The sequence below is a fragment of the Portunus trituberculatus genome, chromosome 34 (genome assembly GCF_017591435.1).
Source record: "Portunus trituberculatus isolate SZX2019 chromosome 34, ASM1759143v1, whole genome shotgun sequence".
NCBI classification, from domain to species: domain Eukaryota; kingdom Metazoa; phylum Arthropoda; class Malacostraca; order Decapoda; family Portunidae; genus Portunus; species Portunus trituberculatus.
The window spans coordinates 10546381-10570380 of NC_059288.1; the positions used below are offsets into that span (position 1 = coordinate 10546381).

The 24000-nt window shown below is 41.5% G+C and overlaps 1 protein-coding gene and 1 long non-coding RNA gene across 3 annotated transcripts in view; one reads left to right on the top strand and one right to left on the bottom strand.

Moving 5' to 3' along the window:
- Nucleotides 1–12432: 12432 nt before the first annotated feature.
- LOC123512602 (transmembrane protein 114-like) overlaps nt 12433–24000 on the bottom strand; it is a 49080-nt gene continuing 37512 nt past the window's right edge. Inside the window, exons 4-7 of one of the 2 annotated variants that reach the window (XM_045269031.1) lie at nt 22459–22596; nt 20570–20667; nt 17184–17349; nt 12433–15349 (exon numbers count right to left, since the gene is read on the bottom strand). In XM_045269031.1, coding sequence (XP_045124966.1) covers nt 15258–15349; nt 17184–17349; nt 20570–20667; nt 22459–22596 — 494 coding nt within the window. In that variant the 3' untranslated portion in view covers nt 12433–15257. Of the gene's footprint in view, nt 15350–17183; nt 17350–17855; nt 18022–20569; nt 20668–22458; nt 22597–24000 lie in introns of both variants that reach the window. The other variant, XM_045269030.1, reaches the window with a different exon arrangement.
- Nucleotides 16193–19099, top strand: LOC123512604. The gene is made up of 2 exons (XR_006677137.1): nt 16193–17158; nt 17239–19099. It is a non-coding gene; the product is annotated as an uncharacterized LOC123512604 (long non-coding RNA).

Consider the following 24000-nt stretch of genomic DNA (forward strand, 5'->3'; position numbering starts at 1 on the left):
GGCCAGAGTCTTCACTATTTTAATCCCACATGAGTTTCTGAAGTTGTATAAGATCATCAGTCACCAGGATGAATATGGGAACGCGTCATGGTACTGAAGAGGTTAAAGCATTCAAGACTCGCGTGACAAGCTCGTACTCTCAAACATCTCTGCATTTCACTTCCACTATTTCAAGCCTTTATTTAAATTGACACGAGTTTTTAAGGTGTTTTTTTTTTTTTTTTACGTTTCTAGAGGCAGAGTGACAAGATTTCTACATTATTAACTGGAGAAACACTTTTGAAAACCCCGCTAATCATCTCTGTAGCCTTGGAAAATAGTCGTGGTGAGAGAGCAGAGGGTTTCTTAATACCGCCCCATGATCACTGGTTATCTACACGACAGCTCCTATGTAACTGAGATGCACGCTGTATTATGACGTAGAAAGTAATTGTAGGTTTTTTTTTGTGTGTGTGTGTTTGTATCTCTTGTATGTTAACTCCTCAACTCCTTACCTGCTTCTGTATTTCCTATTTCTTTCTCCCTATGACGTGGGTTCTTGCAATAGGGAGGTTTCAAGACACTGTATCTTCCAGGTTTTAGCCTTTTTTTTACTTTTAATGGGGCTCAGTGGGTCTCTCTCTCTCTCTCTCTCTCTCTCTCTCTCTCTCTCTCTTTTGTGGCGTAGGGTTCATTTCTTCATTTATTTGTTAGTTTTACGCACATCGGAGGAAGACAAGGAAAAAGAAAACGGTCAAGAGAGAGAGAAAGAATAAAAAAAAGTCCCATTAATTTTCTCTCCATAAAAGAAAAGAATACTACAAAAGAAGAGCCAGTCCAGGTTTTGGTAGCATCTTGAAACTGCTGCATACAAGATTACTTCAGCTCGCCACGGTGTGAAAGGAACGCGTCTCACTAATTCAGAAACGCTTCCCTCCCTCTCACCATTTCCAAAAGACCACAGATACGACTAGCCGAGTTCTAAAGAGTATTTGTCCTGTTGGTAATGCAGAAAACTTGTTAAAATGTCACTAGAATCACAGAAACTTCCTTAAAAACTCGTGTCATTTCAACTAGAGCTTTTAAAAGAATATTTGTCCTGTTGATAATGCAGAAAACTTCCTAACATGTCATTAGAATTGCAGAAACATCCTTAAAAACTCGTGTCACTTCAATTAGAGCCTTTAAAAGTGTATTTGTCCTATTGGCAATGCAGAAAACTTGCTAACATGTCACTAGAATTACAGAAACATCTTAAAAAAAAAGTGTCACTTCAACTAGAGCTCTTGAAAATAGTGAAGGTGTGGCGCGGAAGAGTTTCAGAATATAGGCCATGTAGTGTGGTGGTGGTACAGACCATGGAAAAATACAGAGAGAACCAGCGGGAACTACATATTGCTTTCATAGACCTTGAGAAAGCATATGATCGTGTCCCAAGGTCAGAGGTTTGGAGATGTATGAGGAGAAAGGTGTTAGTGAAAAATATGTGAGGCTGGTGCAAGATATGTACAGGGATGTGACATCGCATGTTGCTAGCTGCGTTGGGGCTACGGAAGGATTTACCATCAGAGTTGGACTACATCAGGGATCGGCTCTTAGCCCTTATCTTTTTTATCTAATTATGGATGTCTTAAGCGAAGACGTGAGAAGAGAAGCACCATGGACAATGGTATTTGCTGATGATATCGTTCTGGTAAGTGAGACAAAAGCTGATCTGCGGGGGGAACTTTCGAGATGGAAAGGTGCACTAGAGGATAGAGGTTTGAAGATTAGTAGAAGCAAGACCGAGTACCTACCCTTTAATGCGGTAGATGGTGGAGATGATATGAGTATAGATGGGGAAGCCATTAAGAGAGTTACTGCTTTCCGATATCTTGGATCGCATGTAACTATGGACGGTGAACTAGATGTAGAAATAAACCATCAGATTCAATGTGGATGGAATTCCTGGCGAAAAATGTCAGGGTTTCTATGTGACAGAAAATTAAGTGCAAGACTGAAAGGTAAAGTTTACATAGCAGCAGTAAGGCCTGCAATGATGTATGGAAGTGAAACTTGGGCTATGAAGAAGGTACGTGAAAAGAAGGTTGATGTAGCAGAAATGAGAATGTTAAGATGGATGTGCGGTGTGACAAGAAAAGATAAGATCCAGAACGAGTTGATAAGAGGCACAGTGAAAGTTGCAGAGATAAGTTCAAAGATGCAAGAAAGAAGGTTAAATTGGTATGGGCATGTAATGAGAAGAGATGAAAACTATGTAGGAAGAAGAGCAATGACTATGGAGGTGGAGGGAAGAAGAAGAAGAGGTAGACCGAAGCTGAGATGGAAGGACAAGCTGAGAGAAGATATGAGTGAAAAAAGGACTGCTAGAAAATCATGTGGCTGAAAAGAATATCTGGAAGAGACTAGCGAGGAACAGCGACCCCATATGAAGATGGGATATAAGCTGAAGAAGAAGTGTGGTGGTGGTGGTGGTGGTGGTGGTGGTGGTGATGCATCATTTGTTAGTGACCGCTGCTGTGACATTTCTATTTGACTTGCAGCCATTCCTAAAGGTGAAACTAACGATAAATTCCAAAAATCCTATTCTTCTAAGGACTTTTTCTATCGTGTTGACGCGTATAAAGATTTCATACATTGTGTTTAGGCTCGTATTCTCAAACTCTCCTGTGCTTCACCTCCATTATTTCAAAGGGTTTTATTTAAATGTTTTTAAGATGTTTTGACGGTTCTAGAGGCAGAGTGACTAAGATACAAGATTTTTACATTATTAACTGGAGAAACACTCTTGAAAACCCCGCTAATCATCCCTGTGGCCTTGGAAAATAGTCGTGATGAAAGAGCAGAGCGTTTTTTGGTGTTTTTACATTTCTAGAAGCAGTGACACGATTTCTACACTATTGATCGGAGAAACACTCTTGAAAACCCCGCTAGTCTATTATGTGGCATTAGAAAATAGTTGTGGTATGAGAACAAAGTGTTTTTAAGATGATTTTTACGTTTTAGAGGTAGAGTAACAAGATTTCTACAATATTAACTGGAGAAACACTCTTGAAAACCCCGCAAGTCTATTCTGTGGCCTTAGAAAATAGTCGTGATATGAGAGCAAAGTTTTTAAGATTTTTTCTTACGTTTGTAGAGGCAGAGTGACAAGATTTCTACAATATTAACTGGAGAAACACTCTTGAAAACCCCGCTAATATCTCCGTGGCCTTGGAAAATAGTCTTAGTGAGAGAAAAGCGTTTCTAATTTTTTTAACGTTTTCAGAGGCAGAGTGACAAGATTTCTACTATATTAACTGGAGAAACACTCTTGAAAACCCCGCTAATATCTCTGTGGCCTTGGAAAATAGTGTTAGTGAGAGCAAAGCGTTTCTGAATACTGACCTTAATATAAACACATCTTTCATTCATTCACCACTCTTTTTCAAAACCAGTTCTCTTCTATCTCTTCTTTAAATCTGACTCCTTTTCTTCTAAACTTGCGAGTCTGATAGAATGTAAAGAGAGAAATACAGGAAGTGTGTGGGATTCATTTTCTCTCTCTCTCTCTCTCTCTCTCTCTCTCTCTCTCTCTCTCGTCACTGGATACTGGATACTAGAAACACACACACACACACACACACACACACACACACACACACACACAGAGAGAGAGAGAGAGAGAGAGAGAGAGAGAGAGAGAGAGAGAGAGAGAGTGTGTGTATCTTGTAATTATCTTATTATGTTTCGTCTTTTCTTTTGCTTCTTTTATTTAATGTTCACTTATATTAACCTGTTTAGAATCAGTGTTTTTATTTTAAGCATCTTCTGAATGGAGTTCTGTGTGTGTGTGTGTGTGTGTGTGTGTGTGTGTGTGTGTGTGTGTACGCATTTTACATCTATTTTTGCAGGATTAAATCGAATTATTAACCCAGCATCATTAAATCTTTTGATACATGAATACTACTGTGTGTGTGTGTGTGTGTGTGTGTGTGTGTGTGCGTGTGTGTGCATTGATAAGCTTAGCGGCGTGCAAAGTAGGCCATTTCTTTTGACTTTTTCATAAATTTTCAAACAGGTTGTAAGTGGGTGGCGGGGAGGGAGCAGGGCAGATGTTGGCTGGGTGTGGCGCGCGGCGGGGCAGGAGTAGGACTAGTTCGAGAGGCGGAGGAGGAAGTAGTAGTAGTATTAGCCTACGAGCGAAATATTTACTCTTGGTGCAGCTTTTCCTCACCTGCAAATACAAAAACCCTCACTAATGCATACAATAGATAGTAATTCAGCCCTTTCAGTACTGGAATGCATTTTTACCATACGTTTTGGGTATGATTAAACGATTCCATTTACATTACGAAAGATCTATGGAGGGCAGAATGTTAAAATGGGCAGAATCTTCACTATTTTAATCCCCCACACACATATGTTTCTGAAGCTGCATAAAATCACCACATAGTAAGCAGAGTGATTATGAAAATGTGCCAAGGTACTGAAGTATACAGCACCAGATGGGAGTGACTGATACAATTTCTAAGCTAAATGTAGAGCGAGACTGAGGAAAGCTGGGAGTGATGGAGTGATAGCGGGTGACTGACAGAGTGGTGGCGATGGTGGTGGTGGTAGACAAGTAGTAACATAAACACGACAACCAGTCCACACGACCACTAGTACACGACCATTACTTGGCACACCCCTCTAGTTCTCCGTCCAGATTTAAAACTCGGGGAAGTGTGGTGTGCTGTTGCTGTCTGAAGAAAGAACGAAGGCTTGAATAGAGAGATGGAATAGGTGTGTGGGTGAAGAGAGCAAAGGGATGGAACGGAAGGAAAGATGAAGAATGGAATAGAAGAATTAGGGTGGAATAGAGCTATGGGGAAGGAAAATAGAAAGATGGAATAAAAGGAGGATAGGTAAGGGGAAAAAAAAGTTGGAATACAGAAGAAACGAGGATAGGAAAAGTGAAGAATGAATTAGAAGAGTTAGGGTGGAATAGAGGTATGGGGAAGAAAAACAGAGGAAGATGGAATAAGAGAAGAATAGGTAAGGAAAAAAAGAAAAAACAGAAGAATACAGAATAGACGAGGATAAGGAAAAGTAAAGAATTGGAATAGAAGAGAAGTGAATGAAGATGGAATAGAGGTATGGACAAGGAAAACAAGGAAAAATGATATAGGATAGGCATGGGATAAAGGGAAAAACAGCAATGAATACAGAAGAGACGAGGATAAGGAAAACAGCAAGGAATACAATAGGAGAGACGTGCCTTATCATCATGGAAAAAAAAAAAACGTAAACTTTGAAACAGACTAGTTAAGACAAAGATACAAGCAAAAGAAAGAAAACAGAATGAAGAAGCACATTATTACCCAGCTGGAAATACTAAAATAGCGTGCTTATGAAACTGCTCTTAACCACAGAGACAAACTAACTAAAAAAAAAAAGATGCCATTTCTAAAACTGATGGATAAAGAGTACAGTAGGAGGCAGAAGGAAGAGGCTTTTATTAAACACTGAGGCAGACTGAGGCTTAAACACGATATCCCTGAAGCTGCTGGGTGAGGAATCTAGGGAGGAATAGAGGAATGAAGCCTAGTTAATATGAGACGATCTTTGTTCTTAACCCCTTCAGGTCTTCAGTACTGGAACACATTTTAACCTTGAGATTTGTGTACGATTAGACCATTTTATTGACATTAGGAAGGGTCTATGGAGATCAGAAGATTAATGGCCTCAGTCTTCACTGTTTTTTAATTCTAATCCTCCACATGAGTTTCTGAAGCTGTATAGAATCACCAAATAGTAAGGTGAATGAATATAGAAACGTGTCATGGTACTGAAGGGGTTAAACGCTTTTTTTTCCTTTTTCTTTTTCTTTTTCTTTTTCTTCTTCTTCTTAGCAATATTATCATGAGCATCTCCCTTATTTGACGATGTAGAAATGTTACTAAACTTCCACCGCACTCTTGAAAACCACCCATGATAGCTACAATCTGGGTAACACACAAAACACGCTAAAAGATCCACATGAATTGGTTACCACGTGAAATACTTACGAATACATCTTAAAGTTACGATCTGAAACACTTACGAATATGAATTAAGTTATGCCTTGAAACTTAATGATTAATTGTATGGATACGATTTAAAGCTTCAGAGACTTTTTGATATATAGATGCGACCAGAAACTTTACGAATACATAATAGATAAGACTTAAAACATCACAGAGATACTAAATACCCCCTGAATCTTACAAAAACATCCTAAACACGACAATAAAATCACCAATGCATTCCCTACTATCTGAGACTACTGCAAACACAACCATAGCCTACTTATTCAAATCTCAGCTAACTTTTTCACCATCTTATCCCTCGTAGTGGTGAAAAAATAGTTAAATACTTTCACTAATGCATTGTGGTATAGTGATGTGTGTGTGGGGTGGGGGAGTGATGGATAGTATGATAGGAGTGATGGCTGGTTAGTGGTTAAGTAGGGCGGGGCGGGGCGAGGTAGCTAACTTTGGGCGTTTTTTTGAGGGGGTGGGCTGTACACGTGCTGGTTTGTCTTCCTCTTCGCTGGGTTGTCATTCAGAGAGAGAGAGAGAGAGAGAGAGAGTAGCTGATTCTGAAACTCATTATTATTATATTTTCCTAATGTAAAAGGATGACTGGCTTCTTACTTGATAAAAGCCTAAAGGAAATACAGCAGCAGGCAGGTAGTTCAGGAGTGTAGTACCAGAGAAAGCGATGAAAGATTGAGAATACTCTGGTCAACTCGTGCACTCAGCCCAGTAATACCGCCCCCCCCCCACCAGTACTCACACCTCGCCATCTCAACACTCTCTTGCTACCATCCATGCATTGCCTGTTTGTTAGTATCTGCATGCTTGTGTGTTTCTAGACTCGGGTGTGTAGGTAGTAGCAGTAGAAGGAAGAAAAAAAAATAAAATTAAAGAAGGACGTGGAAGAGAAAAAAGTGGAGGAAGAGGAGGAACCAAGCCAAAATACCTAACTCTCCTTCCACTTCGTCAATATTTTGCTTAACATCTAGTCTTTGATACGTTTCCAGGCTCAGGCGTGTAGATGGAAGCAATAGAAGGAAGGAAAAAAGGAGAAAGAAACGATGAAGACGAGGAAGAAAGGAGAAAAGTATGCAGGAACAAGAGCATGCCGCATTATTTAGATCTCTCCCTTATAATCTTGCTGTTCTTTATAATGCAATTTTGGTGTTTTTGAGGTATACGAGTAATTGGGATGTTTTAAGTGTACTTGGTTGGGTTGCAGATTGTTTGGGATGTTACAAGCGCATTTTGGGTGCATTTATGTGATTTCAGTGTGTGAAATGTTTTTAGGTATATTTTGTGAATCTTGAGTGTTGAGTGGTGTTATAACAGACGAATGATACGATAGTGGATATTTTGTGTATAGAAAGCTATGTGTTAGTTGTTGAAGTAATGCACTGTTGGGAAACACATACCCGTTAAGATGGTAGGGCATGGCTCACCACCCACTGTCAGGTCCGCCCGCCATTGTTTAGGCTTATAAAGGTTGAGGGAGCTTTTGATCTTTGAGACTCGCTCGCTCTTTATCAACCATAATAGAGCTCACCTACCCGTACCAAGCAGCGACCACGTGTCACCTTTAATCCGTACTACTTACACCAAATTCTAGTTAATTGAGTTAAATTCGGGTTAAGGTTAGGGAAGGCCTTCGCTGCCTTTAGGTTGTATCAAAGGTTCGTATTTGGAAACGCTTGGCGCTCTCACCACGACGGTTTTCCAGGGCCAACAGAGATGATTATAGGGGTATAAAGAGTGTTTCTCCAGTTAATAATGTAGAAATCTTGTCAGTCTGCCTCGAGAACCGTTGGAAAAAAAAGTAATGAAAAGCCTTAGAAACTCGTGTAAATAACAATGAAAAAAAAAAACCCTCTTGAAATAGTGGAAGTGAAGCATTGAAGCGTTTGAGGATATGAGACTCCCAGCGGTAACAATCTCTCTCTCTCTCTCTCTCTCTCTCTCGTGCTATTTAGCCCCGCGGAAGTAGGGACAGGTGTGTTTGAGTATTTGAGTGTATTTTGAATATGTGGATATTTTGAGAGGTTGTATAGTGTTTTAAGTGCACTTTGGGTTGGTTTTGAATGTTTCAAGTGGTTTGGGTGTGTGAGGGGTCTTTTGGGTGTGTTTGGGGGGATGTGTGAGGATGGTTTGGTGTCTATCGGGTGTCTGTAATGAGTTTTGGGACATTTTAAAGTGTTGCATAGTGTTTTGAGTGCGCTTTGGGTTAGTTTTAATGCTTTAAGTGGTTTGTATGTGTGTGGGGTGATTTCGGTGTATACTGGGTGTTTCTACTGAGTTTTGGATCTGTTTATTGGTATTTTGAGGTGTTACATGGTGTTTTGAGTGGTTTGAATGTGTGTTTGGTGTGCTTTGTGTGTTTGGTGTTTATTGTGTGTTTTAAATGAGTTTTAAGTGTTGGTATTTTGAGATGTATCAAGGTGCTTCAAGTGTTTTGGGTGTTACTGGGTGTGTGTGAGTGGTGGTCTGGTTGTGTTTGGAATGTGTGTGTGGATCTTCTGAGTGTTATTATTATGAAAGGTTTATTATGTATCAGTGCATACACACATAAATACATCCATACAGTACATACAGTCATACATACTTACATTGATATTTCCATGACAAAGCTGGATTTCCTTAAATTTCTCTTGATGTTTACATTTCCTTAAAAATTCCCTTCTGTAACAAATTTCCTTAAAGCAAAGAAATTACCTTGAAAGTGGAAACACTGGAAATGGCATGTGTTTTCTCTCTCTCTCTCTCTCTCTCTCTCAACAGAAAGGCGAAATCAAGACAAAGGTTGATGGAAAAAAGTCATTATTTTGACAGGTTTGACTCTCTCATAGCTAATAACCCATGTGTATGTTATTCTTAATGATGTTCTGGAAAACCACCTTGAAAATCCATTTAACTTGTATGGAACAATCAACAGCTCCAGAAGTAATGCATGAAGTCTTTATGACCATCTAGAAGAAAGAACAGGACTGAAAAGATGTTGGAATTTGTATCATTTTTAGGTAGTGAAGATGTCTGCATAGGTAAACTCTGGATCTCTGCCTGCTTCTGTATTTCCAACTTGTGACTTTATTAATTTGAGAGGGAAGTTTCAAGACATTTTCTCCTTTATTTTGGCTAACTCTTGGATCAACAAAGGGACTGGCAACTCAATGGGCCCTTTTTTTTTTTTTTTTTTGCCAGCTTTCCCGTCTTCTATATATATATAAAAAAAAAAAGTAGACATGTCTCAGTGATTTGTAATGAAGGAAAAATATACTGAATGATAGTCAGAGAGTTCAAGAGCATGTGAAACTGTGAAGTCATTAAAAATACTTGAAACCTTTAAAATTACACAGAGGCGTGTTTATCAGTTACTTGATATCATGACAGCCTTCTTGAGGAGTTCATGAGTGTGAGGAGCACATAAAACTGTCCCTTGCTTAATTAAAAACTTACATGGAAGTCTAATAAGTTTTGCCTGAGCATGCTAACCTTTCCTTTTTATGTAAGAGGGAAAAGCTAGCCAAGAGCAACTTAAAAGATAAAGACCCACTTGCTTCTCAGTCGTCTTGCAGGTCCGAGAGAGTTAGTCAAAATAAAGGGATAAATGTCTTGAAACCTTCCTCTTAAAAGAAGTCAAGTCATAGGAAGATGGAAATACAGAAGCAGTCAGGAAGTTCCAGAGTTTACCAGGTCTCAAAGTATAATGAAAACCTCCATGCACACCCAATATCCAGACCATGTAAAACTATCACTAGGATAATTGGGAAAAAAAAAAAAAAATAATAATAATAATAATGATAATAAAAATAAATAAATAAATAAAAATAAAATCAAAGCCCAATATTTTTTACTTTGGCATGCTAAACTCACTAAAAAGATAACTAAAACTCACTAAAACTTCCACTAGACCATGCTGAAACTGTGACTAGCATTACTAAAACACTCTTGAAAGATGGACTCAACAACATTTACCCATCACACGAGTCACTGACACAAACTGAATTAGATCACACAAAAAACTACGGTGAATATGGAAACACCTTAGCAAACCACAAGTCACAAGGAAGCATGTTAAGCGACTCAAACCTGTTAAACGAGTAAGAAAAATAATGAGAAAAAACACCCAAGAACTTCCACTAGAGAATGTTAAGAAGGCAAGGTAAAGCTAGTAGGCTACCGCACTGAAACATAAAAAACACCAAGCCAGTCAGCCAGTCAACCAGTCAACCAGTCAGCTTATTCAGAAACACTCAGCCAGTCAGCTTATTCAAAAACACTCAGCCAGTCAACCAGTCAGCTTATTCAGAAACACTCAGCCAGTCAACCAGTCAGCTTATTCAGAAACACTCAGCCAGTCAACCAGTCAGCTCATTCAGAAACACTCAGCCAGTCAACCAGTCAGCTTATTCAGAAACACTCAGCCAGTCAGCTTATTCAGAAACACTCAGCCAGTCAACCAGTCAGCTTATTCAGAAACACTCAGCCAGTCAACCAGTCAGCTTATTCAGAAACACTCAGCCAGTCAACCAGTCAGCTTATTCAGAAACACTCAGCCAGTCAACCAGTCAGCTTATTCAGAAACACTCAGCCAGTCAGCTTATTCAGAAACACTCAGCCAGTCAACCAGTCAGCTTATTCAGAAACACTCAGCCAGTCAACCAGTCAGCTTATTCAGAAACACTCAGCCAGTCAGCCAGTCAGCTCATTCAGAAAAATTCAGCCTGTCAACCAGTCAGCTTATTCAGAAACACTCAGCCAGTCAGCCAGTCAACCAGTCAGCCAGGCAACCAGTTAACCAGTCAGACAGTCAACCAGTCAGCCAGGCAACCAGTCAGTCAACCAGTCAGCTTATTCAGAAATACTCAGCCAGTCAACCATTCAGCTTATTCAGAAATACAGCCAGTCAACCAGTCAGCCAGTCAACCAGTCAGCTAGTCAACCAGTCAGCTTATTCAGAATCACTTTGCTTCCTCACTCCTCACCATGACTACATTCAAAGGCCACAAAGATGATCAGGAGAGTTTTCAAGAGTGATTCTCCTGCTACTGTCTGTCTAACTCTAAAGTGGCTCTTGGATTTAAGACACATTGTAGCTTATTGATAAAGTAATTAATTTTGTGAATAATGCCTGTTTTCTGTTGATCAACACACTCATTATGAGGATAACTCACGGTTTTCCTCAAGATCTGACAACCACGCCTTCCCTGGGACACCATTCAAGCAGAGACCCATGAGACACTTTAGAGTAGACAGACTATAGTAATGTAGAAGTCTTGTTAATCTGCCAGCTTATTCATAAAACACTGCTTCCTCAGTCTTCTCCACGACTACATTCAAAGGGCACAAAGATGATCAGCAGAGTCCCCAAGAGTGTTTCTCCTGCTAGTAATGTAGAAGTCTTGTTAATCTGCCACTAGAACCATTAAGAACATTCTTGAAAGCCCCGAGTCTCTTCAGCTATACTGCTAAGAGTCATTGGAAAGTAGTGGAGGTGGGTTGGGAGTGAACCAGTCAGGCTACATGGCTTGGGGCATTTTATTACTTTTACCTTATTTGGAGTGGCACATGTTGGGCATTTGAGGCATCTCTCTCTCTCTCTCTCTCTCAAGACCTGTTACTGCTGCTGCTCATTTGCTTGCTGCATGTTCCAGAAAAAAAATAGATGCTGCTTTTCCGGCTTTTGAAAAAAAAAAAAAAACACACACCATTTTCCTGACGGACCAGTCATTACTATTCTTTACTTTTTTTTTTTTTTTTTTTTAGCTTTATTAATGTTAATCAAGGTTTTTTTGGGGAATTCTTAATGTTGGGTGTGGATTTGACTCGTATAATTGTGTGTCGTGTTACTGTTCTGCATATGCTAGTTGAGAGAGAGAGAGAATGAATCAAGGGGGTATTGGTGAAGAAGATGGAGAGGGAATATGAGTAATGTAAAAACAAGGAGGGAGTGTTGATTTGGTGGCAGACATGGAGTGTTGAGAAAGGTGTGGTTTGATTGACACTTCTGGTCTATGTATATCTATTGGAACCCTTTGAATTGACATATTGCCCCTATCTAAGGAGGTTAGAACTAGGAAGGCTGCTTCATCAAATAGAAAGCTATCTGTACAAGTTGCAAGTGGAAAGATGACTAAAATAGAGCAGGAGATCAAGAGGGATGGAATTTTTGTTTGCTTGCCTGCTGAAAATGACAAGAGGCTGAATGTCACTAAGTCAGTATGGTGTACTGTTTCCAGGACAAAAGTAGCTGACCAGATGAGCAGACACAGTGGAGGTAGTGGAGTGTTTGTGTTTGTGTGGACCGAACACACACATCTTTCCAATGGTGCTGAGTGGCTTGTAAGGACACAGCCACCAGAACTGTTCATGCACTGTTGAGATAATCTTCCAGCACCAGGTGAGTGAAAACTTGAAGTATACAAAACATTTATTTCATATGCATACATGGACATATTTGTTTGAAGCTCAGCAGGGAGGCATCACCCTTGCTAAGTAACCCACAAGCCTTCAGCAGCTTTCAGTCACTGTGTCGACTCTTAACAATAGTGGAAGGCACATTGATTATTGAGCTTGTTTGATTGTGTACATTCCCACACTATAAGTCTCCATGAGGCTTTAAGGCACAAATGTGTTGCCTGCAATGATAAACTGAAAGGCACAATCTGGTCACTCCATCATAGTAAGGTCACAGTGTTGTTCCTGATGAGGCACCGAGTCTTGTGTTGGTCAGTGCTCCGTGGTGGCCTTCAAATCCTCCTCCTCACTGACATCACAGCTAAGCCAAGGGGAAGCAGTGGCCAATACTGAACTACATGATACATAACCAAGTGCTGTACATGCCTTGACACTCACTTCAGTAATATTCCAGTGAATTTATAGCTTGAGAGTAGCTATTAGTAATAAGTCACTTTTTCATGAGCTACATTAAATTAACTAGTGACGTGACACCAATTACAGTGGACAGCTTCCCTCCAGTGTCCAGTGAACTAGTGTACACTGGTGGTACTGAGACACTGTTTGCCTCAGATGAAGGTTTACAATAAGTCTGTCCATTACATGTTATGAAATGAGCAGAGTTCCTTGTTTTCATCATAAACAGTTGTAACAGTTTTTGGAGATTTTTTCAATTAGTTAATGACAGAATGGACATGACCAGCCACACACAGGACTGGAGGAACACTGCATCTGTACTGTGCACGTTTTGTGGAAATGCAATCATGGCAATATCATAGTCTTGCCTGCTCACCTTTAAGAACATGTTAAGCTTGGAGGACAAATTGTGTTCATTTTAACTATTGATTGTATAACTTATCATGCCAAGATGCCCCGAGTGTTTCCTGCGTTGTGATTGGTGGGTGTGTTGGCAGGGTGTGTGCAGGGTGGCAGACACACACTCCTCCCCACTGAGGCAGCGTTGGACACACTCGCCCTCAGAGTGATGACAACATTCTCACATGTCACATATGAAAACAAACATTCCAGAGGGAGATTAGTATACAACATAACCTAATAAATAAGAGGCTAGGTCTAATGCAGTATGTACAGGCCAGCTTCTGAAACGTACAACCAGTATAAACGTCTTTCACGGTGTGGTTCGCCAAGTCTCGCGGTAATATAACATAATTACAAAATTACATTATACAAAAATATAAAAAGTGTGAAAAGTCTTGAGCGCTGGAGTGTTTTGTTGAGACGTTGAATGTCGATACACAAGTGAGAACTAGATATGTTACACGGCATTATAGAACAAGCATTATACTTGCATGTGTCAGCTCAACCTCACTAAAGACTCTAAGGAGGTAAGGAAGTCCCTAATGTCCATGTTTACATTACAGCGCAGCACTGCACAGCACAGCACAACGCAGCAACAGGGAGCGTGAGGACAGACTGTGAGGCAGAGGACAACTACATTAGAAGAAATACTGGGAAATGTCCTTTGTAGAAAAATACCAAAGTAACCTTGTGTGCTGATGTGGAGCTGACCCAGCCAGGGTTGCCGCTGTCTTCCTCTCACCACGGCTAAGATGACTCAAGTGAAGGACAGTTGTGAGTACAAAGGAAAACTCTCAAACATTTTGAAAGAAAACTGTCAATGGTATAAAAAGATGCTGTGATACTGTTCAAGCTATGATGAGACAGAGAGCAGCACTGCATGGGCGAAGCACAACAAACACACTGTATCCTAAACAAAAACAACAACAGAGGAGCAGGGTTCAGGACAACAGCTGCAGCAGCCGTCACAAACCCTGACCCTCCATCATCTTCCTGAGGGAGGTGTGTGTGTGTGGTGAGCCAGCGTCATCACCACGGATGACGGGCACCCCTCCACACCTGCCCTAGACACATCTCTTGGTCTGCCCTGATTGCCAACAAGTGTGAGTATTGCTGAGAAACAATAATGTCCTATTTACAAATACTTTATTTCCCTTTCACATGACTTACCAAGTAATAACCCTCCCTCCCACTTACTTCACTTACTTTGTCTACATTCATTGCTTTACTGATCCTAGTGAGCAATGGCCCTCCCTCCCCTTAATTTAGTTAATCAGCCTACACCAATGTTTTATAAGTCCTAACAACTATTGCATATTGAATGGAGGTGCAGTAATGCACTGCATCCCGGCTCTTTGTGCCTCAGCCTGTGAGTGCACCATGCACTGTGCACTGCTGCAGTGATGGCCAGCCAGTGGCCACACTAAGCATGGCAGTGTGGTAAAGGCTCCATCACTGCTAGCTCTGTGCCACTGTGGTGGTAGTAACCTTTTTTAGGTGTGGCAGCAGCCTGGTGACGGGAGGAATGGTGACCTGCTGCATGTCACTCCTGGCGGTGTGAGCCAAGCCTTGTGATGGTGTGTGGTAACCCTTCCTCCTCCCTGCTGCTGCTGCTGCTGCTGGTGACTGGAGAGTGTGTGGCAAGGCTTCCAGCAGTGGTTAGTGTTGCAACCCTCTTGGTGATGACAATTGTGAGGCAACATTGCTTCAGATGGTGAGCAGTCTCCTGATTACTTAGAGTGAGGCGTAACAGCGGCATCCTTCCTGGGATGATGACAGCCAGGGCAACCGTCTACCCTTTCATTGATGTGTGTAGCAACAATCCTCACAGGGCTACATGTTACTGGTGGTTGGTGAGCTGTACTGGTGTTGTAACCCTCACAGTGGTGGTGGTGGTGGTTAAAGCCTCACCCTGGAGACCTGAGGGTGTTGTGGCGCGTGGCCCAGCATGGCGAGGACAGCAGGTCACTAGTAGTTGTAAGGGCCGTACTGGGAGCCGTAGTGGTAGGGTCCAGGGTAGCCATAGCCGTAGGAGGGGTACTGCTGCTTCTGTGGGTACACTGTAGGGGGGAGGAAGGCAGGGGTTACTATAAGGTGGTGGAGACTGTAGGAGGAATGTTTGGTGGTGTGTTGTGGTGACTGTAGGAGTGAGGTGGGGTGGTGTGATGTGGTAGTAATTGGAGTAAGGTGTGTTGTGGTGGTGACTGGAGTGTGGTGTGCTGTGATGTGGTAATGAGGTGTGAGGTGTGGTGGTGACTATAGGGGTGAGGTGTGGTGTGTATCTAATGAATGCAAAGAATGAGACTCCATGTAAGTTATCAAATTATATTAAAAGATTAGGTATAATTCTAAATACTGACATTTTTCATTAGTGTACATTTAAGTGTGTGTTGTGTGTGTGTTTAAGTCTTGAGTGATGGAAGGAATGTTGGTTTGTGAGGTCATTTCCTTTTTTGTTGGTGTGGAATGCTACTTTCTACTCTGAGGCTGTTTCCTGTGTTGTTAGCATGGCAGTAATCCTGAATGCTGAGGCCCTTTTAGGTGACACACTGATACAATCGTTGAAATTTTATGAGTTTTTTGTTTTGTTTTGAGTAGCAGTAATGTTAGTTGTGTTGATGCAGCAGCAGTGTAAAGTGGTTAAGTCTGACACTCAGGAGCCAGGCATTCTGTACAAGCCTGTAGGACGATTCTCTGCTGGGAGAGTGTGTTAGTTGATGTGAAGGTCACTGTTAGGTAAAAAGAGATGGGATTTGCTGTTTAAGTGATAGGCAGGCCAAAATTAGATGTAAAAGGCTGGGATTTGCTGTTTAACTGTTAGACATGCAGGCCAAAATTCTGGTTACCCTATGATAAGTGTAATGCCCTACAAAGTTCCATAACATTGACCACTACTTGAGGAGTGAGGAAACACTAGTATGAAAGTGGAGTTTATTTCCTGACTAGTTTCACTGTAACTTTAGCTGATAGTGACTAGTTTGTCTTGGCAGTGCACCACGAGTCACCATGGACACAATGTAAGAGGCGTCGTGACCAGCGCTGACTCGTAAGAAGCTACTGTGAAACCAGTTGAGAGAGAGAGAGAGAGAGAGAGAGAGAGAGAGAGAGAGAGAGAGAGAGAGAGAGAGAGATAGAGAGAGAATGAGAGACAGAATGAGAGACAGAATGAGAGAATGAGAGACAGAATGTGTTTGTGTTGGCATGGGCTTACTGTTGTGTGGAGTTAATCTGTTATGTTAGGCTCAAGAACAGTAGGGTGGTGTGTGGCTAGTCAGAGATGCGTCACAATCAGTCATAGATGGTGAGGTTAGGATCACAGACAGTCAGAGAGTGATGTAAGGAACAGGATGTTGGTGTATGGCTGATCAAAGGTGCATCACAGTCAGTCAGCTGGTGGGATAGGAACAGGATAGTGGTGAGTGTTAAGGTGTGTTAGTCAGTCAGCTAGTGAGGTCAGGAAGAGGATGATGGTGTGTGTTAAGGTGCATCACACTCAGTCATCAGTCAGCCACAGTTAGTTGGGTCTTAGTGTGTGTGTGTGGAGGGAGGCAGTGTTGTCTGTGTTGCAATGAGTCAAAGTGTCTCCTCTATGAGTTACTGAATTATGATCAACAGGCTACACAACACAACACAGGTACACACAGAGCACCACACACAACAACAACAACAGTCTAATGCTACATGTGCTACAAAACAACATACACACAGCCTAACTATCCCATATTTACAACACTGCTGCGGAGAGAATCAGATTAACCACAGCATTTAATATTTACAGAACAGAGTGAGGGAGTGAGAGGGGTTAGTGCCGAGAGGATGAGAAGAGAGGCAGAGGGAGAGAGACGTTAGCCTGGCTGGGCATTGTCAGGGTAAGTGAGGCTGTGGCGGCATTACCAGGCATGAGGTAGGCCATGTTCTTAGCATCCTCACGCTCTCGCTCGCTCCGCAGACACACGGAGGCACCGGAGAACAGCAGGGCAGAGATGAGTGTCCAGCCCACCCCGATCCAGGCGATGAAATAGGACCAGTCGTACATGACCTTGGTGTTGTCACTCAGCAGCTGCAACACCACAGCACCAAGCATTAGCCAGCAGGCCCCACACTGTACCAGCGGTGTAGGCAGGGCCTTCCTGGCAGCCATGGGTTAGAGCCACAGCCAAGCCCTTCCATCTTCCCTCCTGGTGTGCGGTGGTGCACTACACTGCTCTATGTACAGCTGTGGTGAGGGGAGGTCCTGGTGCAGTGTGGGTAGGGCATGCAGGGTTAGTCCGACAGCTTGGTGTTAATAGTAATGGTGGAGAGCAGAGGTAATTCAACCCTCACTCTTTGCCTTGTGGTGGTGGTTGCAATGCTACTCAGTTCCTCAAAACTTTCACTTCTCACATTCCCTTTAAGCTTATACAAAATATTCCTTTAAAGGTTACAACTGTCCACCATCCAAAGCACAGGAGTGAAGGTAATGTTTCTTTGAGTGCCCACAGCAGCCATTGCCAGAGAAAAAAGTATTAATGAAGGGAAGCCTTGAAGATGAAGGGGAGACAAGAGGAAGTGGTAGGGAAGGAATACCTGGCATGATGTATTGCATCTGCTTAGCCTGTTCTCGCTGCTGCTCGCCTTGCATGCACTGTGAAGCCGCGAGGAACAGACAGAAGGCCAAGAGCGCCATGCCAGTGCCGATCCAGGAGAGCATGTAAGACCAGTCGTACTGAATGGTGGTGGCGTCCTGCAAGATCTACCGGGAGAGAGCACGCAGGTCAAGGGACCCGCACCAAGGCAGACTACAGGGCTAAGGGGACACGGCTCTCAGAACAAGACAAGACTAACGGTGGAGACGGTCACTGACGGCTGCTTCACACACCATACAAGATGTCAGGGTAGTTGCTGACAGACTACTTCAGGGAGATGGAGTGGGGAGGTACAATTGGTTTAAGAAGTTTTGGTGCATGTCATGGCAAGGTGGACATCTGGCACAACCACACAAAAGAGGATTACCAGCAAGGTTAAGTAAACAGGGATGGAGAGCTGCTGGACTGCTGGCAACCCATCCCTGTTATCCTAACCTTGTGTGTTTCTTACTCTGTGTGTCATGGTGCCAGCTGTCCCATCATCTTGCCAGAACCTGAATTAAAATTCTTGGAGGCAATTGTACTGTGGGTTGCATTTGAAGAGTGAGGAGATCTGCAGTGTGGGTTTATATGTGGCATTCATATACAGGTTTTGTGTTGTGAATGGAGAGGAAGTCATGCATCTAGTGATACTGTTGTGTCACTGAGGGTCCCTTCCTCAACAATTTCTCTGCCATACATGTTAACTCAGCCGTACATCAAACTTGTCAGCACAGAATCTTTAAAAAGTTATTGTAATGACAGAATGCAAGATTTTTCCTAACATATCCAAGGGAAATGTGCAGCAACTATTTATTTATTGACATTTATCTATCTCGTGTGGATATCGAGGGTATGAAGGTCTGAAGTATGCTGGCAAGTAATAGGGGAGAATAGAGAAACTGTGTATGAGGGCAGAAAAATAATAGTTTAAGCTCAATTTTCTCAGTCCAGTTTCAATTGTACAATAAGAAATTTTTCCACTGCAGAACCCAAACAACAGAATGAGGTGTAGATGTAAAGTATGGTTCAGCACGTGCTACCATTAAAATTGGTGAACTTATGTGGCTTTGAGTATGCGCTGTAAAAATCCTATGATAGCTGTAACTTGAAAAAAAAAACCCTCAAAACAACAGACAGTTTAACCTAGCATCAGGGAGCCTCAGTGATATAACAAGACAGTTTATTCTAGCATCGGAGTCTCAGTGATGATAAGACAGTTTATTCTAGCATCAGGGAGCCTCAGTAACAACAAGACTACAAAAGGAGCATTCATAAACAGGAGAGTAGATCTTGATGTGTAGTGGTGAGTACCTCTTTGATGGATTAATAACAACATACCAGAAATGAAGGAGATGTAGAATAAGATCACCACATAACATTTACCTTTACAGATCACAGGAATGGAGTGAAGAACAGTAAAAGTAACAAACATCATCATAACACTCAAGAAAACAATGAAAGGGAAGAGAAGAACCACCATCACACAGGGACCAGGACACTCCCTTGGGACAAAAAAACATGCTATGCCACAAATGCTGCTGTGGCTGTGACAAATCCATTCATGTGCTGCTGCTCGGCTCATCCGGTGCTGTGTGGTGCTGGGAATGGCTACACTGATTACTTAATAGGTGGGTGAATACAAGGTTGTCAAATGAAGGGTTCACCTCTTCAGTACTGGGACACATTTTTACCTTAAGTATTGTGTATGATAAGACCATTTTATTGACATTAGGAAGGGTCTATGGAGGTCAGAAGATTAATGGCCACAATCTATGCTATTTTTAATACCCCACATGAGTTTCTGAAGCTGTATAAAATCACCAAATAGTAACTAGAATGAATATGGATATGTTTCATGGTACTGAAGGGGTTAATGTTGAATAGACGGGATCATTTAACTTCTTCATTACTGGAACACATTTCTACCTTGAGTTTTGGGTGTGATTAGATGATTTTATTGACATTAAGAAAGGATCTATTGATGTCACAAGATTAATGGCCACAGTCTTCACTATTTTTATCCCCAACATGAGTTTCTGAAGCTGTATAAAATCACCAAGTAGTAAGCAGAGTGAATATGGAAACACGTCATGGTACTGAAGGGGTTAACACTGAAAATAAACTGTGATTACTTCCTGCGATGACTTAACCCCATCAATACCATGATACATTCCATATTCATTCTGCTTACGGTCTGGTGATCTTATAGAACCTCAAAAACCTATGTGGGGGATTGAAATAGGGAAGACTGTGGCCATTTACCTTCTGACCTACTTAGAGCCTTCCTAATGTCAGTAAAATGGTCAAATCATACACAAATCTCAAGGTAAAAATGTGTCCCAGTATTGAAGGGGTTAATGAGGAATATATAGAATTACTTAATGATGAACAAGACAAGATATAAGAATCATTTTGGCTTTTTCATTTGAGATATCAGATATGCAAATTCCTGAAGGGTAGAGAATAAAACTACCAAAAATAATAAAGCTAGTAAAATAAAGCTACTCATCATGAATCAAAGTTGAAATTCCTATAAAGTCATTTACATTTAAGTTCATGATTCAAAACTACAAATACAAACAAACTGTCAGACTTGTGCAAACTCTTAAAGGGGAAACTGAACCAAAGGAGAATGAAGTGTAAAATGTAAACAAGACTTGAATCCCTCATTACCTCATCCCAAGAAGCCTTCCACGGGTCAGTCTTCAGCTTCTCCTCCTCATAATACTCCACGCCATGCCATAGACCCATACCACCGGCAGAGAACAGACCTGCAATCACACCAACACTCAATGCAATGCTGTAAACTCTGTACGGCAATGTTACAACTGCTACTACAATGGTCATACTAGTTACTGCAATGCCTTACTTGTTGCTGCAATGTTATATATAAACTCTTAACTCCAATGCTATATAACCAACTCCAATACTACAACTGTTACTGCAAAGGCCATCATACGTCTTTAACTGCAATGCTACACAACTTAATGCAATGCTATATAACTCTTACTGCAATACTACAACTGTTACTACAATGGCAATACTACAACCCTAAATGCAGTACTACAACTGTTACTGCAATGTCCCTTGGCTTTACATACATACCTCTTTACTGCAATATCATACCCCTAACTGCAATTCTATAGCTCTACAACTGTTACTGCAATGTCCCTCACTCTTACATTGCTTTATTTGATGCTTGAAATCTATAACTGCTCTTCTGATCCTGTCAACTGCAAGCCCTCTCTCCTCTCCTCTCCTTGTCTCCTGTGGCCTCTCTGCACAAGACTTTCTACTTTCTCTCAGCCCTATTCCATTCACCTCCTTGAGTTAACCAGTGTTCTCTCAATCATTCGTCTCTTTCTCTGGTAGGCTCTGCAATTCCCTGCCTGTTTCTGTGTTTCCTACTTCAAGGCTAATTCTCCTGTCTTATTTCATATTTTTTTTTTTTTTTCCTGTTCCTTTTGTTGCTCTTAGCCACTGTCCCTCTTACATTAAAACAAAATTAGGCTCTTAATATCAGTGGTCCTTTTTTTTTTTTTCCCATCTTGCATCTATTTTTCTATCTTTTCCTCCCTTCCTTTTTGCATCTGTTACCTCTTCTTCTCTTATCTTCCTCTCTCTCTCTCATCTCTTCTTACCTGCTACTGCTTATTCCTTTCAAGTCTAACCTTTTTTCATATCTCCTTCCTCTCCATTCCCTGCTCCTTCTCATTTCTCCCTTCTCTCCCTTCCCTGCCCCTTCTCATATCTCTCTCCCATCCCTTCCTTGCTTCTTCACATATCTCCTTCCCCTCCCTACTTCTTATATTTTTCTCCCCTCCCATCCTTTCCCTGCTCCATTTACCTCTCTCCCCTCCCTTCCCTTGATATCTGCTGGTAGTCTTCCTGTCCTCCTTTCCCTACTTCTCATATCTTTCTCCCCTCCTTTCCCTACTTATCTTTCTTTCCTCTCTTTCTTGCTTTTTCTCATCTCTCTCTCTCTCTCTCTCTCCCCTTGGTATCTGTTGTCATGTCTTCCTCTCCTTTCCCCTCCCTAGTCCTCATATCTTTCTCCCCTTCCTTCTCTACTTCTTATACTTTTCTTCCCTTCCTTCCCTGCTCCTTCCCCTTCCCTTGCTATCTATTGTTATGTCTTCCTCTTCTACTTCTCATATCCTTCTTCCATCCCTTCTCTATTCCTCATATCTTTCTCCCCTCCCTCCCATCCATTTCCTTTCCTAGTATTAATTGTTTCCTTTCATCCCTTCCTGTTACACCTACACCCTTTCCTCCCTTTACAGCTGCACTTTACTGTTTGACAACCCAAAGAGACAAGAGAAGAAAGAAACAGTGTCTGGAATGTGGAAGAAGAGTGAAAGTCCGTGGAAGAACTTCATGGACAGAGCTGAGTGAAAAGATAGGAAACAACATCAGGGAAGCATAAAGGGCACACTACACCTAACCTGACCTGACCTACCCTACCCTGACCTGACCTGACCAAGAAACAACAGAGAAGTGCTGATACAAGGGCACAGTATCTGACCAAGCCTAACCTGACCTGACGTGACCACAACACTCACAGGCAAGGAGCATCAGGATGGCAGTAGAGGCGATGTTCCCAGGAGAGCGACGCCAGCAGCCAGCCACTCCAGTCCAGAAGGCCACGAAGACAAAGAAGAATGACACAATGAAGAGAGCGATCATGGAGCGGGCCATATCTGTGGAGGAAAGATAAGAGGTGAGGCTAACATATAAACGTGAGCTTTGGGTGAGGGTTAAGTGTGTGGCTGTTTGGGTTGAAAGGAAATAGTGTTTTGGTGGGTGTGGTAGAATGTGGCTGTGTTTTGAAATGTAAGGAAACACTCATAGACACTGTTTTGGTGAGAGTAGGATTGTGTGGCTGTGTTTAGGATGGAAGGAATAGACACAGTGTTTTGGTTGGTAGAGTGTTGCTGTGTTTGGAAATGTAAGGAAACAGGGTAGGATTGTGTGCCAGGGTAGGATTGTGTGTTTTGGTGAGGGTAGGATTGTGTGGCTGTGTTTAGGATGTAAGGAAATAGACACAGTGTTTTGGTGAGTGAGGATAAACTTGTGTGGAAGACTTAGAAAACATAGGAGGAAGGTTTTTGGGAGGATAAACTAATGTGGAAGGTCTAGATAAAAAGAACAAGATTTTGGTGAGGTAAAACTAATGTGTGGAAAACTTAGAAATAGATACAGTTAGGTTTTGGGGAGGATAAACTAACATTAACACTGAAGGCCTAAAAATTAATATAGTATGGATTTAGCAAGGATAAACTAACATGGAAAGTCTAGAGAAAAGAATAAGGTTTTGGCGATGGTAAACTAATGTGTGGAAGTTTTAAGAAATACAGTAAGGTTTTTGGACGAGGATAAACTAATGTGGAAGGTTTAGAAAAAAGAGTAAGGTTTCATTCAGCGAGGATAAACTTGTGTGGAAGGTCTAAAAAAAGAGGAAGGTTTTAGCTAGGATAAACTAATGGAAGAGAGAGAGAGAGAGAGAGAGAGAGAGAGAGAGAGAGAGAGAGAGAGAGAGAGAGAGAGAGAGAGAGAGAGAGAGAGAGGTTTTGGTAAGGATAAACTAATGTGAAAGGCTTGGAAATCTATTTAGTTATAAGGTTTTAGCAAGAATAAACTAACATGGAACCTAGAAATTGATTTAGTAAGCTTTTTCATGATGGTAAACTTGTAAGGTTGTGTTTAGCATGCCTGGGAATGATAGAATAAGCTTTTGGTGAGAGTTACACTTTGTATTGTGTTTGGAATGCCCTTCAAACAATTAAGAGAAGGAAGAAAAGTAAGAAAATGAATAACAGGAGAAAGGGAGCAGAATGAAAGTAGGTAACAAAGAAAATGAAGGAGGAAATGAAAAGGAAAGAATAAGAATATAGAAGTTAAACAAGATGAATAACAGGAGAAAGGAGAAAATAGAGTAATAACAGGAGAAAGGAGAAGAAGCACAGAGTGAAAGTAAAGAAAGTAGATAAGGAAGGAAATGAAAGAGGAAATGAAAAGAATATGAAAATGAGATAAGAGAGAATAGGATAAAGAAAAGACGAAGATAAAAACTGGATAAGAGGAAACAGTGACGTGCGTTTGTG